The following is a 15,010-nucleotide window of genomic DNA, read 5'->3' as shown; positions in this document are numbered from 1 at the left end:
GGACGCCTGGCGCACATTGTTGGTCCCCGAAGTATGTTATGTACCTACCTACTCAATTGATGCAATGCATCCCATCACTCTGAGCTGTACACTACGGATACTCCGTATTAGACGCACAATTTGACACATCCTCTTCCACAACACTTAGAAACAAGGGGTTTAGTGGGATGACCAGGGTGAGTTCCACTAGGTATCAGCTCGAGTTCGGTCTCGCATTCTCTTACTGAAAACGAGAAACGGCAGCGAAATGCGTATAAAACACCTGGGGGGAAGAATTCACCCACCGCGACAAATTGTCTAATTGATTGTTCTGCTTTTCGTCCACGATCTTATGGAAGTCGCCCATCAGCTATCTCCATGTAACCTTATCTTCCGAACCAAATATCTCACTCTCCGAAAACCGCCGCTATGAATTCGCGAGTCGTGGTGATCGTTGGTTGTGGCGGAATGGGCCTCGCCATCGCCCGTCGTTTGGGTACAGGCCACCACCTCTTTCTTGGCGACTTCTCGGACGCAACTCTCGCAGCTGCTCAGAGAGAACTCACAGACGATGGATACTCGGTGCAGACGATGCCGGTAAACGTTTCCGAATCCGCATCCGTCAACGACTTCGTCAACGCAGCCGCAGCGGCAGGGCCCTTGCACACCATCGTGCATACCGCGGGCTTGCCCCCTACAGCCAACACCGCCCAGCGAATCTACGCCGTCAACCTCATCGGCACCGCCAACGTGATAGACGCCTTCTTCCCCGTTGCGCAGGCCGGCACCAGCCTGATCTGCATTTCGAGCATGGCAGGCCACATGGGCTCTGGTCTCCCCGCCGAGCTAGAGCGACATCTCGCCATGGCGCCCGTCGACCAGCTCCTGGATCATCCCGCTCTCGTAGTCGACCCCGCGGACCCGTCTTCGGCCCCTCGTGCGTACGGCATATCCAAGCGCGGGAACCTCGTACGCGTGCAGGCCGCCGCCGCGACCTGGGGCCAGAAGCGCGCGAGGGTGAACTCGATCAGTCCGGGCGTCATTTCGACGGCGGTAGGTCGTATAGAGATGGAACAGGGCGGTCCAGCGGCAAAGTTTGTTGCCACAAGCCCGGCTGGTCGAGTGGGAACACCTCAGGATATTGTCAACGCCGTAGCGTTCTTAGCTAGTCCGGAGTCGTCCTTCATTACGGGGACTGATATCCTTGTGGATGGTGGTGTTGTGTCAACATACAAATGGGGAGCCGCTGGCAAGTAAAAGTGCGCATGGACGGCCTCTTTGCGCACAATCATGTCAAGTACCCGCTCTCATTCCGCTTATAGGCAAACGTAGTTGACTCGCGAACAACATCTACATATGGCGACCGTTTGTCGGTGTCAGGCGCGCGGATTGACGATTCCGCGAACGATGGGAAACTTGTAGGATAGCAAGGAAAGGCGGAAAGGCCGACATGCCAAAAAGAGAAAAAGAAAGACTCCTCGACGGGGAATTGAACCCCGGTCCCCTGCGAATCGTGGGATTTCCCCGATGACAAGCAGATATCCTCACCACTAGACTATCGGGGATGTGCTGATATCCGGTACAGCGACTAGTCATACTAACTATGGTAGAGAGCTGGTGACTCCACAACACGCCTCTTGTAATTTCTCCATCCAGGGCTTCGTGCCTGCCGCAAATGCGAAATGCCTCTCGCCTGTTGTCTGTAGGAACCCAAGAGTCGGCTGAGTCCCTGAATTGCATGGTAGCGCGGGGGTATGATGCACGCACTTCTCATATCACGGTCTCGCCTGACAGGGCAAGATATCAGATGGGAACTTGGCGGTGGTAGCTGGGGGGAATTCACTTCGAGTCGTTTCTCGAGAAACCTACAGAATCAGTCATAGGTGCTAATTTTCTGGACGTCTGACTGCCGCAACCACCAGTGTTGGGGGTTGGTTTCACGGAGACGCGTGGGTGAGACAGTAAGGCGACGCGAGCGTCCCCGGGAAGGCCTCAGACGTTGGCCAGATTGCTGTCATGAGGACACCAAATCTTGTAGCACACATAGCCATATGCGAAACATTGATTTATGTGAGAATTAACGCGATTCTAACTGCTGCGATGCTGTGACCGAGATTGGAGTCGGCTGTCTTGAATGGGGGCTCTCTTACCGACTCACCTACCTTACGTGCGGCATGTACGCAACTCTACCACATGGGAACACCTCTGATGAGTGAATTGAAGTGAACAGTCAATCTTGAATGGCCGGAATACGAAAGGGAAAAGGTCTTCGCAGGAATGTCTCAGTCCTCCGTGCTGGGTCTTCTGCAGGCTCGATGGCGTGTGGAGGTGGCTTCCAAAGTCCGAGACTCGAGGCTTCCATACTTCCACGAGCCTGTTATCTCGCAACGGGATGAATCTAGAATGGTGGGTCATTGCTGCATTTTACAGCTCCCTAGTGCAGCAGAGGAAACTGGGACTCGGGCGGCCTTGCGTAACGTAGATGGCATGTTGAACCAACAAAAGTGTCTTCAGAGATACACCCTCTCTAGTCTCCCACTTTTCCCCACCCTCTCGTTCGGCCGAGTCCTGCTTTTCGAGGGCTTCATCAACGGCCCCGGCATAGCCAGCATCTCTATTTCCCGTTCAGGAAATTCATCGTGCATGATCGATCTTTGCAGTGCATTCTGCCTCGTGATGAATCTCAGCTCAGCCCTATGTGTGTCAGCAAAGGCAACCCTATGGCACGACAGAATACACTGGGTGCCTGGCCCTGTAATCTGTCAGACTGAGTTGTTTTCGCCCCCACGCCCGGCTCCGTGGATAATGAGTAAGACGCTTAAATCAGCCTCTCGAGTCCTCAAGGGATGCTTTTCTCTTCGGAAACGAATCAAAATGCGCAATTGGCCATGTCGCGCCTCCGCGACGTACAATTTCCTATTCGGGAAACTGGTCTCTTTTCTCTTGGCCCTCCAAAGTAAGTAGTGCCCCCAGCCTGCGGCTCAACGTAGATTTGCCCAAAACGGCAATCGACACTCAAGAGTATATCTTCGTGAGCTTAGCAATTCAACTTTTGCCACAGGACAGGGTGCATCGTCGAATAGACGTTTGTAGAAGAAACATCTCAAGCTGAACTAACATTCAAGAATGAGAAGCATCCACTTTTGCGGCGCGGTCTTTGTGCCGAATTGCTTGCTTGTGTCTATGATTCGTTATTGATGGATATTTTCATCCCTTTTCAACACGCAAAACGAAATCTTTTCATTTGACAACGTACCCAGCCAGAGGCTAGCCTCGGCGACCGACCTCGTGCAGACGGCCCGACTGGAAGCTTGACATTCAAAGCCAACCTATCTCGTCTTCTGCCAGTCAGTTTCTCTGCCCTTTGACCAATGACAATAAGCAACTTCCCATTATTTAGGACTTTGTTGACCAATTACGTGAATCAGGCTGTACGACTCGCCTCGATGACTGCCTTTACTAGCGGCAGCAGCCCATATGAGAAGGATTCATCCAACCGAGGCTACGGATACATCGTGTCTCGGTGTAGCAAGCTGTAAGCCCGCTGCCCTGTAGGGCTGATGACCCCTGTTGCTTTTGATTATTTCCCAAAAGCGAAGTCTCATGTCGTTGGCACTCTTTCAAGTTATGCTTGTCATCTCGGTCAGAATGTGATTTGGTGACTAGTCATATCGTAGACCTCAACCTTAGGAAGCGACGAGAGCTGGTGACTGTCTACAATTCGGTATAAATACGATGACAGTAGCTCTTGAAGTTAGATCTCGACAGCATCAAGCAGCACACCTTCACCTCAATACCAAGACCTTCAGACAAATCATTCTTGATTCTATAAATCTCTTTCCAGATCCAACCACCGCTCACGAATACTCGACAACCACTATGCCTGGTCCCATCGTTCCAGTTTCGGTCATCACTGCACTCTCGGATCCCTCCAAAATGTGCCAGTGTCCTGCAACCTCGCCGCCATCGACTGCTACGACATGCCAAAAATGTCAACTTCCCAAAGCTGCTGCCTCTAGGGCTTAAGCAGCGGCCTGGTTTTGATACTTGTTGGAATCAATCAAGAAAGAGTTGTGGGTAAGTAGTAAGCTTCATCTCTTGAAGTCGAAGTTCTAGACACTTGTGTTGACGTTGGGTAAATGGGCTAGGTCCGACTTATACCAGAGGAGTACCAACTTTCGCGGGATGAGATCACGGCAGCGAAGCAAAATTCCTTTATCAATCTTAGAACAGCCCACCATCACGTACACGGCCTTCCTTCTCTCGAAACATTGAATAGGCATACATCCCTTTTCACTACCTTGGATAGAATAATACACGAAAGTTTATACGTATGGAGTATGGACGATTCTTAGCTCGCCTGCATCAAGTTCCAGTCGTGTCTTGTGAACCATTTCCAGCTGAGGCACGCAGCTCATGCTTTAGGGCCAAGAAGTTGTGGCCGACCATACGTCGGATCCTTGCCCCTCAGATGTCTCCATCGTGAACTAAGTGGGTTGGTGGGACAGAAGCACCCGCCCCGCGGCCCTACCCATCTCCAGCCCACAGCGCAAGCAATCTCGAGAAATGAACCTGCAATCTCTCGACCCGTCAGTAAGCATACAAGCCATACAGCGTCATCAGCCTTGTTGGCTAAGTGGTATAGCGTCTCACTAGTACTAGTGACATGAGAAGATCGGCGGTTCGATTCCGCCACGAGGCATTTCTTTTGCTGTTCTACTCTAGTAGGCGACCTTTTGCAGCGTTTCGATGATGGGTGGGTGATAGAGGGCAAGATCCGCTTAGAGATGAATGAGAATCAAGCAGGCAAGGAATTCAGTAAAGGTGGGGCTTCCATAAAGACTATTCATGTTGTTTCTTAGGCCTAAGTGAAGTTACTACTGTAAGGGGGCTTATTCACGAGTGCCATGTGTGAAGGTCATGTTGAAGTGGTATTGAGATTCAATTAGGTGATCAGGTATTGAAAGATCCAGAGTCTAAACAGGGAGGTATAGAAGTGAAGAAAGACAGATGATATCGAGGCGCCTTAGAAGAACAAATCAATCTGATATCATAAAGCCCCGCCATGTTACATGAGAAAACTTCAGTTACCCACCCCATCCTCCATATCTCGTACATGGACATTACAAAAGAAAGTAAAAAGTTGCGCCATTCCTCGGCGTTGAGTCAGTTACACGTGAGAGAGACAGAAAGAAAAGAAAGCTTCAAGACAAGACGCGTTAGGAGGATCACGACTTGTTCTTGCCATCCCAGAGGATGATACCGACAGACTCCTCCCAGCCGCGACCGGCCGCGATCTCCATGACGGTGCGGCCAGCATCGTCCTTGGCATCGAGATCGACACCGCCAGCCCCGACGAGAAGCTTGAGGACCTTGGCGTCGCCATTCTCGACGGCCTGGAAGATGGCGTTCCATCCACGGTAGATCTTGTTGACGTCGGCGCCGTGACGGAGCAGCAGCTCAAGGATGTCTGTGTCGTCGCCGCGGCACCGGCGCACCGCCTTGACGATGGGCAAGTGCTCACCGGGCGCGTTGATGTCGGCGCCACCCTCCTCGATGAGGAACTTGGTGATCTCCTTGTTGTCCTCGCGGATGGCAGAGGTCAACGGGGAGAAGACGCCGCCGTTCTTGTCCTCGACGGACACGCCGGCCTTGAGGAGGAGCTTGACGCTCTCGAGCTGGTTGGCGACGACGGCACGCTCCATCAAACCCTTGAAGGAGCGGATGTCCGGGACGGCGGGGAGGAGCTTCTCGAGAACCTCGGGGTAGTTGACGGACATGACGATGGGCCAGTCGCTGCCGCGGACGTTGGGGTCAGCGCCGTGGGCGATCAGCTCGTCGAGCATCTCCATGCGGCCTTCCTTGATGGCGGTCGTCAGAGGGGTGTTGCCGTCATCGCCCTTGTCGTTGGGGCTGACGCCCTGGTCGAGGAGCCAGTTGAGGGCCTCCATGTTGTTGACCCGGACGGCCATCTCGATGATGCCCTTGGGGTTGTGGAGGTCGTTGCCGGCGGCGACCAGGCGAGGGAGGAAGTGTGTGCGGAAGTGCGTGACACACTTGAACGCAGGGTACTCGGCGGAGTTGAGGTTAGGGTCGGCACCGCTGGTGAGGAGGAGCTCAAATATGTCTGCGCGGTTGTCGCGGATGGATGTGCACAACGGTGTGTAGATGCCATCCTTCTTGATGTTGGGTGAGACGCCGGCAGACAGCAGGACGCGGACAGACTCAATGTTGTTGATACTGACAGCGAGCTCCATGTTACCGGGGGCACGCTTGTTGTCAGCACCACGGGCCAGAAGGACCTTCAGACAAGGTGCCTGGTAGGTCGCGGGCCAAAGCATGTGCTTGGGACCCGGCAGGTTAGGGTTGGCGCCGTGGTCCAAAAGAGCAGTGAGAAGGTCCACTCTTGCGGCCATGATGGTCTCGAACAGAGCAGTCTTACCTTCTCTGTTCTTGACGTTGGGGTCGGAGCCGTAGTCGAGCATGAGGTCGACCAGCTTCTTTGGTGTCGTCTTGTTCATGGAGGCAATCAGGACGGTGTTGCCGTTGGCCATGATGTGGTTGGGGTCACCTCCATATGTGAGGAGGATGTGGACAAAGTCGATCTTGACATCGATGACGGCGATGGCGAGCGGGGACTCCTGCGAAGGTCCAGCAGACATGTTGGGATCCGCACCGTACTTTAGAAGCATCTTGGTGATGTCGAGAGAGTTCATCTCTACCGCTGCAAAGAGGGGAGTAATGCCATCCTTGTCGGCAGAGTTTGGATCGGCACCGAAGAGAAGAAGCAGGCGGACTGCCTCGTGATCTTGGCACAGGACGGAATCCACAAGAACGTGCTGATCCGGGCCGGTGTCGGGTGAGACACCGCGGTCCAAGAGCTGCTCGACGAGCTTGTGGTTCTTGCCCTGTACAGCAGCGATGAGGGAGGTCTTGAGTGACGGGTTACCATCGGCGTTGTGACGAGGTGTCCAGCGAGGCATCGTCATGGGGTCGGCCTTGAGGCGAACGACCTTGGTCGGGATGCTGTCGGCGATGTTCTGAAGCTCGCCAATGAGCGTCTCTGTGCCGGATGTTGAGGGTGAGATGGTGTTGTCCGAGTCGCGCAGGTTCCTCCTGTCTGAGATGCGGCTGGGTGCGTCATAGTCGCGATCCGACATGCCACGGTCTGACATACCGCGGTCTGACATTCCACGATCCGAGATGGTCATGTCGTCCCGTGCTGATCTCCTATCCATGTTGATTCTTGTGCTGACAGGGTGGAGGTCGTAGTGACCGTGCTCTGAGATTGTGATATCGTCGCGGCCGATTCTGCGGTCGGGGATTCTGGTCGAGTGTCCATTCTCTGAGGAGCTGTGGTGACTCCTGTTGGAGATGGATGTGCGGCGACGTGGGTCTGGTGATAGCCTCACCTCCTGAAGAACGAAGTCTGCGGACATCTTTTCTACCAAGGAAGGGGGAGGGATGTGGGGTGCTTGAGAGGGGAGAGCGGGAAGGGGAGGGAGAGGAGGAGATCTCTCGTCTGAGCGATCCGGTAGTGCCGTCGGCTGGACTTCGAAGGACTTGGACTTTGATATCCGCACAGTCGAGTTGTGGTTGCTGATGCGGTCCAATGCAGCGGCGAGGCCAGCATAGCCGTTGCCAACAGCATCGTCCGTCTTTGAGTTTCCAAGAGACCACTGGAAGACGAGAGCACTCATCCTCAGCGCATCCCTTGCCTTGCGTATCGACTCCCTCATCCTCAAGATCTCCTTGTCGGCGAACATCATGCGCCAGCCGCGCTGGATCCTGCCCATGGCACCCTTCTTTTCGTACTCGAGGAACTCGAACATCATGTGGTCGAGGACCTGGAAGTCGGAGTTGGTCGAACGGAACTTCATGTCGAGCTCCTTGATCATGTCGGCGGGGAACTCCTGGTGGGTGCGAGCAGCCTCGGAAAGGCCGGCCTCGATGGACCATAGTATCCGGCAGATGTCGAGGAAGTCATTGGCGAGCTCCCTGAAGCCGTGCGGTTGGTGCTTAACGTTGGTGAGGAACTCGAGCATGCGCACCGAGATGTTGTTTCCGAGGAGCGTGGCCCTCGTGCAGAGGTCCAGGACGGACTCCTTGGCCTTTGGCTTGCCATACATGGCAGCGGTCATAGTGCCTCGTCTTGGTGCCGCGTAGGGCTGTAAAGACATGAGGGGTTGTTATCTCAGACGGTGATGTTGGAGGCAGTGGCTCTGGGGTTGTTATCGAGGGTAGCCTTGTATGTTGATCCGCACACGACACTATATGGTCAGATCAATGCTACTAATAAAGGCGGAATGAAGATGAAGAAACAGATCTCTCTCTCCACCGCTCATGGAGCAACGTGGGAGCTCAGCTGTTTATCTGTAAGTTCCGCCGCGGTGGGCAAAGCTGAACCTCACTCAAGGTGATTGCTTGTCCCAGCCAAGGTTCCTCCTCCTCCTCCGAAGAGCTCTCGGACAGGTCGAGGCCTAGTCTGTGGCCATCGATAGAGACAAGAATCAAGCGGCAAGCCACCAACCACGCCAAATGGGGCTCATTGGGAGAAGCAGGCATTGTCCCGGCTCGGAGCCATGAATCGTGATTGTACCCAAGAGAGACAAACACGGCGTCTACATTGGAGGATCAGGAAGCCGTAGTGCCAGGTACAAGGGATGTTCCAAGCACCAATTCAACGCTAGAGCAGTTAACCCCAGAGACGACCTGCGCTAGGCCGTCCGCTTTGACACAAAGGGCCGGAAATCAGACAGGAAAGCCAGTGCGGCCAGGCCATTCAAGACAAGAGACTGACATATGCCACCACTAGCTGGCATTGGGTCCCAGCGTTAGACCCCCTGGCCCGAACTCTTCAGGAGAAAAGGAAAGGGCTTTTTTTTTTTCTGCTCATGAGTCTTGGGACCGGACGAAAAGACGGGACGATGACTAGAGGAGAAAAGAAGGAAAAAGAAAGTATGACAGCATCAGTGTTGTTGCCGGGCCGGGGACTCGGGAGGGAAGATAGTGAGGCTTACACACACCCTCGCTCCCACTTCAACTCACTTCAACTCCCATATTGCTCTCTGCAATACAGTGCCCGCTTCCAATCCATGTTCATCTTAGCGCTGGTGGCGTGGGGAGCTGAGAACGGTCTCGCCACGTGAGGAGGAGTCCTGGCTGACATTCCGATGCCTCGCACACAGTGTTTCTGTGTCTCTGTGTTTCCCACCCCTCCGGGCCCTTCGTCTTGGCCTTGGGCTTGGCCCCCTCCTCCTCCTCCCCTCTCCTCCCCCCCACCCGGCAAACAGATCTAGCAGAGTTTTTTTTCTTCTTCTTCTTCTCGAATCTGTCGCCTCGAGCGGGAAGCCTTGGAAGGGTTGCTTTGTGAGTTGTGACCGATCCATTTTACATAGCTTTCTGGGGAAAGCAAGCGACGACCCAGGCTCCACGAGCGGTTCGGTCGTTGCCGATCAAGCCTCCATCTTGCCATTGTCCTTTGTTTGTGCTGCACTGCTGATGGGATTGGAGAAGGGGGCGCAGATAGCCCATTGGATTCGGCAGTGTAGGGGACATGCCTGAGCCCTGAGGGGGACGTCATGTCCTTTGCAAATCTTTGGAGAAATCGGCAGTAAATCTTGCATTCGGCAAGTGCGCATTTCAGATACGGATATCTTGACCATCTGCGCTTGTCGCTCCCAATGTGACGTCTTGCCGGGGGGCGTGGCACTGGTGGGTGTTGCTTGACTCAAGTACGCTGTCAAAAGCTGCGAAGCGGTGCGGAGCCGTGTGTGTTTACGGAGTCGACGTCTCGAAGACGTCGAAAGGAGGCCTGTTCGTCCTCGGTACATGACAGGTTCTACGCGTCTGCTATCAGAATCAGATCAGTTTGCGACGGCCTAGGCCAGCTTCAGTCCAGTGTCGTTTGGGTTGATCAGCGAATTGCGGGACCGCATGTTCGTGATGGCCTGAGCAAGGGGATCCAGAGGCCCAGAGAGGAGCCAGACGGGCCAGAGAGGGCAGAGAAGGGCCATCAAATCACCGTGTCACCCATGTGTAGCGCGCTCACGAACCAGTGCGATGATACGCCGTTGTCCATCAAACCCTGCGTGCTTTGTCTTTAGCTGGATTAGCTGAAGCTGCGTCCCTGGGTTCGTTGCCAGGGTTTGTGGTCAGGGGTAGTAATTAGTATGTATAATAGCAAGCGAACAGGCAGGCAAGCAACAAGCAAGAGCAGAAGGGCCAACAATCGCAAGAGAGCCCAGGAAGGAAAAAACTAGCAGCGAACCATCGCGCGTCTGCGACCCTGGGCCGCGGGGAATAAGCTGATGTGCCCCGTTCCAATGGGCACGGGACGGGCTTGCGAACTGCGAGGGGAAAGTTAACCGTGCGTCTTGATCGCCGCGATGAGAATCTGTGGTCCACACTGGCTGGGCGGGAGTCCCTGTCTCTTCCAAGACACTACGTCGGAGGAGGTGGTGTTGTTGGACCTTGGATCTTGGTGGTTGTCGTCGTGATGGTGTGTGGTGGTAGTTTACTATGTGTTTACTATCAAGAAGGGCGCAGACGCCGCGGGCGGGAGGGAGAGAGGATGGGGGGATGATGCCGGCCGCCTAACTTCCAAGACATGAGCCCCAAGACATCGTTGTTCCTTGCACAGACACTCGTGTCGTCAAGACTTTTCAATCTGCTGTGCCACTGTTCGCCAGAGAATGGGTAAGCTGTAAGACTATTCTCCACCACACACCTTGGCCAGGCCAGGTCCGCGTCGTGTCCTCATTTCGGACTTGTTGGCTAGGGCAGATGCTAAGCCCAAGGTTCATCTAGAAAAAACACGGTACGGACGCCGTACGGATACTTACGTCTTGCAGACTAATAATGAGCTGAGAAATTCGGGTTCGTAAAGGAGGAGCTGATGAGTGCATGAGTGGTGGTGGTGGAGGATGCATGGACCGGAGCTCTCTCGAATCGTGTGCCGGGACCCTACGAGCAGCCAAACAGCTAGCTACGTCTAAATTGCATTTGCATTTGCATTTCCACAAGATTGGAGAGCTGGGGAGGGCTGGAGGGGCAGGGGACTTGGGGGACTCGGCCCAGCTTTCGAGGAATGAGGTCAAAAGGAGGAGGGGTGAATGGCACCCGAAGTTTGCGCCTATGATGCAAAGTCACCCCCAAAGATGTCAAGAAGAGGCAAGCTCAAAGGCAAAGCGAAGCGGGCGCAAAAGCCACACAAAAGCCTCGTTTGCGTCCTAGGAGGATTCCCCGAACGCCTCCTTGAGTCTCTATCGGCGAGTCGGTTGCTGGTCGGAGGGTACCACACCAACGGATTTTCGACGCCAACGCCAAAAGAAGCCAAAATCACGTCGAAATCTCCTCAAGGCTCGCCCCCCGTGGTCCCCGCCCGTCCGGTCTACTCTGAGCCTCTGAGCCCATCGCTCCGACTGGCTGACTAGGCCAACTGTCACTTTGCCAGGTCAAATAGCGGCGGTATTAGACTTCGGCCGGGCCGGGTCTACGCGTCCACAAACCAACATCTACCTCGGTTTGCTGATGGCTGCTTCCATCCACGCGGCGCAAGCAATACGTATCCGTGGACTCACAGACTCGAGGAATCTAGAGAATGAGGGTGTGGTGTCGCTCGCAAGCGTCCGGGCTTATCCCAACGCAGCTTTGCCTCTGTTTGTTTGCTGACGCTACTCCCTCCTTTTACTCCCTACTGCCTGTACAGTGTAAAGTAAGGTGGAATATCCGTAGTTAACTTGCCAACTTGCAGTGCTTTTTTCTCTCTGGCGTTTGTCCTAATCACCACTGCCGACATGTTCCCACCCCAAACCATGCCGGCACGGTTACCCGCAAGCGCACCAACGCACACCAACGCATGCAATAACTTATGTCTGCGCTCGGGGGGTTTTCTAGCAGACTACACAGACGGCTGAACATTTGCAATCTCGCTGCCGTTACTAATCCTGGGCTGGGCTGTCCTCTTCTATCGAATTGCCACGTGGAATGGTCCCTGCCCCTTTTTCTTGCCTCTGCCATCTGAAAGATTTCCTTGACCTTGTGCCACACACAGGCCGCCTCTCATGGCGTAGCACTACCAAGTACGGCTTTACGCCTCTCCATGGCTTATCCCCGTACTCCAGTAGGTTATTGCTCGGGAGATGCGCATTGAAGAATCATGATCGTCTTAGAGGATGGTCAACTGCTAAATTCACTGCGGAGTATCATCTCCCGGGAACGCTCCACGTTCTTCTCCTCATCTCTCTCCACGAAAGAGAAGAATAATGAAACCTTTGTTGTTCAGGCTCCTCCATGTTCTACACCCGTTCTTGTGCCGAGCCTAAGAACAGTGCTGGATTTCCAAGGATCCACTGATCAGCTCGTGTGATATAAGGACTGAGACAGGCGCCTTCGGGAGACGCCTCGCGGTCTCAGTCCCACGGCAGCAACCTTTTCGCATTGACTCTTTCCCAAGGGTCTATCATCTGAATTGAAATGGACTGTACAGGGAGAGTGACAGAGTACAGATATTGCGGCTTGCTTTCGTTCGCCGCCTCATCCCATCCTTGCAAACCCTTCGGTCCCCCGCCCAACCCAGCCATGGCTACATGTATTCAGCCAGCGTTGCCTTTACCAACGTCGCAGGGCCAGCAGATCGCACTCAATCCGAGGCAGTGGTGTGGTAGATTCATGATTTGTTCTAACGTCGTCCAGTATGTGGTAGGTACCAAGTATGTACGGAAACGCCCAAGAGACCCTTCGTGGTCACACCTCAAAATCCTACGGCGCGCTTTTCCCGCCCGCCATGTGTAACAATACAGTAAAAGAAGAAGAAAATAGAGCATAAAGGTATCTATACTCCAAGAATTACATCCGCCGCCTTCTCGCTAATCATGTACACCGCCGACGCGATGTAATACCCAGGAATCTTGGGGAACACGCTCGCGTCCACCACCCGCAGACCTTCAGTCCCTCTCACCTTGAACTTTGAGTCCAAGACGGCAGTGGCATCGCCGTCTTTGCCAATGGGGCACGTGCAGCTGGCATGGTGGCCCCAGGCTTCATTCCTGACGAACTCGGGCAAGTCCGCATCGGTGACGTTCTTCCCGGGCCAGACCTCGGTGAAGCCTCCCGTGAGGGGCACGACGCTCTCGAACATCTTGCGTGAGAGCTTCATGCCCTCTACCACGGCCTGGATGTCCTTAGCGCCCGTTGCCTCGTCCTGGAATGAGTTGAAGTCAATCTGCGGCATATCCCGCGGATCGGCTGAACGCAGCTTGACGGTTCCGGCCCGGTTGCGGCTGTGGGCTTTGAGGGTGATCCACGTCCAATGTCTCTGATCCGCGGTGCCATCGACGGAGTATCCGGGATAGTACCCAGGGAAGGCGACTGGTGCTCCTGCGATAAAGAGGTCCGGGTCTCCCTCTGCCACGGTCGACTTCTTCACGATACCCAGGCTGATGCCGTTGGAACCATAAATCCCCCTATCACCACTCGCGGCGCCGTCCTGCCACTTTTTCAAGCAGGGATCGTCGGTGCCAGGGCGAATGAAGGTGCAGCCTTCGATGATCTGAAAATTTGTCGGCGTTTCGCCAATAACGGACGTCTCGTAGCCTGTTGTGGTGATGATCAGTGAAACGGCTCTACATTGAATGATCAATTCGTCAGCAGCAAATGAGAATACTCACGGTCTTGCAAGTTGGTGCCAACACCAGGAAGATCGACGATAGAAGGGATACCGAAAGAGGATAGCTCCTCTTTGGGGCCAACGCCACTGAGCTTGAGCAGCTGCGGGGTATTGAAGGCGCCGGCTGATATGATGACTTCGGCCGTGGCGTTTACGGATCCGGCGACGCCAGAGCCAGCAGCGCCGGATCGGGGGTCGGCGCGGTAAAGGCTCTGTCCCGTAACAAAGTCTACCCCCACGGCCCGGGGCTTCGCGCCGCTCTGGTCGAAGCGCACCTTGGTCACGAGGGTGGTGAGCTTGATGTCGAGATGGTACTTTCTAGAACCATCCTCGTTCTTCGCGTTGGCCGTGTCCAGGACGAACTCGCGCGGTCCATTGCGGACGCCCTTGTTGACGGAGATGGGGACCTGGTAGAGGCCCTCGGCAGAGTCACGGCTGGGCAGGTCGACGTTGAGATCACGAAGGAGAACCTCGCCGAGACCCTGGATCGTCGAGAAGATCAATCCCAGGAGACTCTTGCCCATGGCGGAAGCAGCGGACAGAATAACCGTAAGGAGCTTGACATCCTTGATGACAAGTCCAAGGTCCGTCACGGAGGTGGTAAGCCAGCCGTCGAACCCGTGTCCTACAATACCATTGGGCAAGTATTCAGCGTTCTCTAGGCGCTGGAAGTACTTGCGCATGTTGGACGCGCCCCAGGTGGTGTCTCCGGTCAAGGTCGCGATGCCATCCCAGTCTGACTTGTGCGGGTAGACCGTGATCAACGCGTTGTGACTGCCGCAACCACCCAGCGTACCAGCTCTAGGATAAAGGATGCCGAGTGGCTCAGCGCCAGCCGGTGGGTTGAGTCCGACGTAGAGCTCCCCGTTCGCAAGTCGGTATGTCATCTTGGAGTCCTTCTTCTGGGCCTCGAGATCGGCAAAGTGTTGAACGTAGTAGTCCCATTTCATTGGGGCGTACTCTGTCGACTGAAGGTTCAACGCAGGGACCTGGTACGGGATCGAGTCTCCCTGGTCGTCGCCGGCGTCGATGAGCAGGACCTTCTTCCCGGCGATGGCGAGCCGGGCGGCAAGTGGGCCACCACCCGGCCCGGAACCGACAACGACGTAGTCATAAGACGCGAGGATGTCGGTAGATTGCCGTGGGACAAAGTGCTGGCTCGGGCTATCAATGTTGTATCCGCGTCAGCCAACCACATTCATACTTTGCGTACCTCGCGTCTTAAGGTTTGGGGTAGGTCAAACTCACACAGCAGAGGCCGTGGCCACGATGTAGCCGAGCAACACGTTTGTGACATGGAGACACCAACGCATCTTGGATGAGATTGGAGGCTTTCGAACTGGTTCTTGCAGAGGTCGCAGC

The 15,010-nt window shown here is 54.8% G+C and overlaps 4 protein-coding genes across 4 annotated transcripts; 2 read left to right on the top strand and 2 right to left on the bottom strand.

The window, feature by feature from the left end:
• Window positions 1-408: 408 nt before the first annotated feature.
• Window positions 409-1,236, top strand: CTAM01_09693 (uncharacterized protein; the record flags this gene model as incomplete). Its single annotated transcript, XM_060525710.1, has 1 exon — window positions 409-1,236. One exon carries the CDS (start codon window positions 409-411, stop codon window positions 1,234-1,236), a length of 828 nt encoding a protein of 275 aa, XP_060379586.1.
• Window positions 1,237-5,207: 3,971 nt separating this feature from the next.
• On the bottom strand, window positions 5,208-8,159 carry CTAM01_09692 (uncharacterized protein; the record flags this gene model as incomplete). Its single annotated transcript, XM_060525709.1, has 1 exon — window positions 5,208-8,159. The coding sequence occupies one exon, from the start codon at window positions 8,157-8,159 to the stop codon at window positions 5,208-5,210; it is 2,952 nt and encodes a 983-aa protein (XP_060379585.1).
• A 4,297-nt stretch (window positions 8,160-12,456) lies between these two features.
• CTAM01_09691 (uncharacterized protein) lies at window positions 12,457-12,774 on the top strand (the record flags this gene model as incomplete). Its single annotated transcript, XM_060525708.1, has 1 exon — window positions 12,457-12,774. The coding sequence occupies one exon, from the start codon at window positions 12,457-12,459 to the stop codon at window positions 12,772-12,774; it is 318 nt and encodes a 105-aa protein (XP_060379584.1).
• A 40-nt stretch (window positions 12,775-12,814) lies between these two features.
• Window positions 12,815-14,961, bottom strand: CTAM01_09690 (GMC oxidoreductase; the record flags this gene model as incomplete). Its single annotated transcript, XM_060525707.1, has 3 exons — window positions 12,815-13,575; window positions 13,650-14,812; window positions 14,897-14,961. 3 exons carry the CDS (start codon window positions 14,959-14,961, stop codon window positions 12,815-12,817), a joined length of 1,989 nt encoding a protein of 662 aa, XP_060379583.1.
• Between the last annotated feature and the right edge of the window lie 49 nt (window positions 14,962-15,010).

This window comes from Colletotrichum tamarilloi (genome assembly GCF_030869305.1).
Source record: "Colletotrichum tamarilloi strain Tom-12 chromosome Unknown Scaffold_40.1, whole genome shotgun sequence".
Taxonomy (NCBI): domain Eukaryota; kingdom Fungi; phylum Ascomycota; class Sordariomycetes; order Glomerellales; family Glomerellaceae; genus Colletotrichum; species Colletotrichum tamarilloi.
The sequence above is the reverse complement of the archived record's forward strand: the minus strand, read 5'-3'. Positions and strand labels throughout refer to the sequence as shown.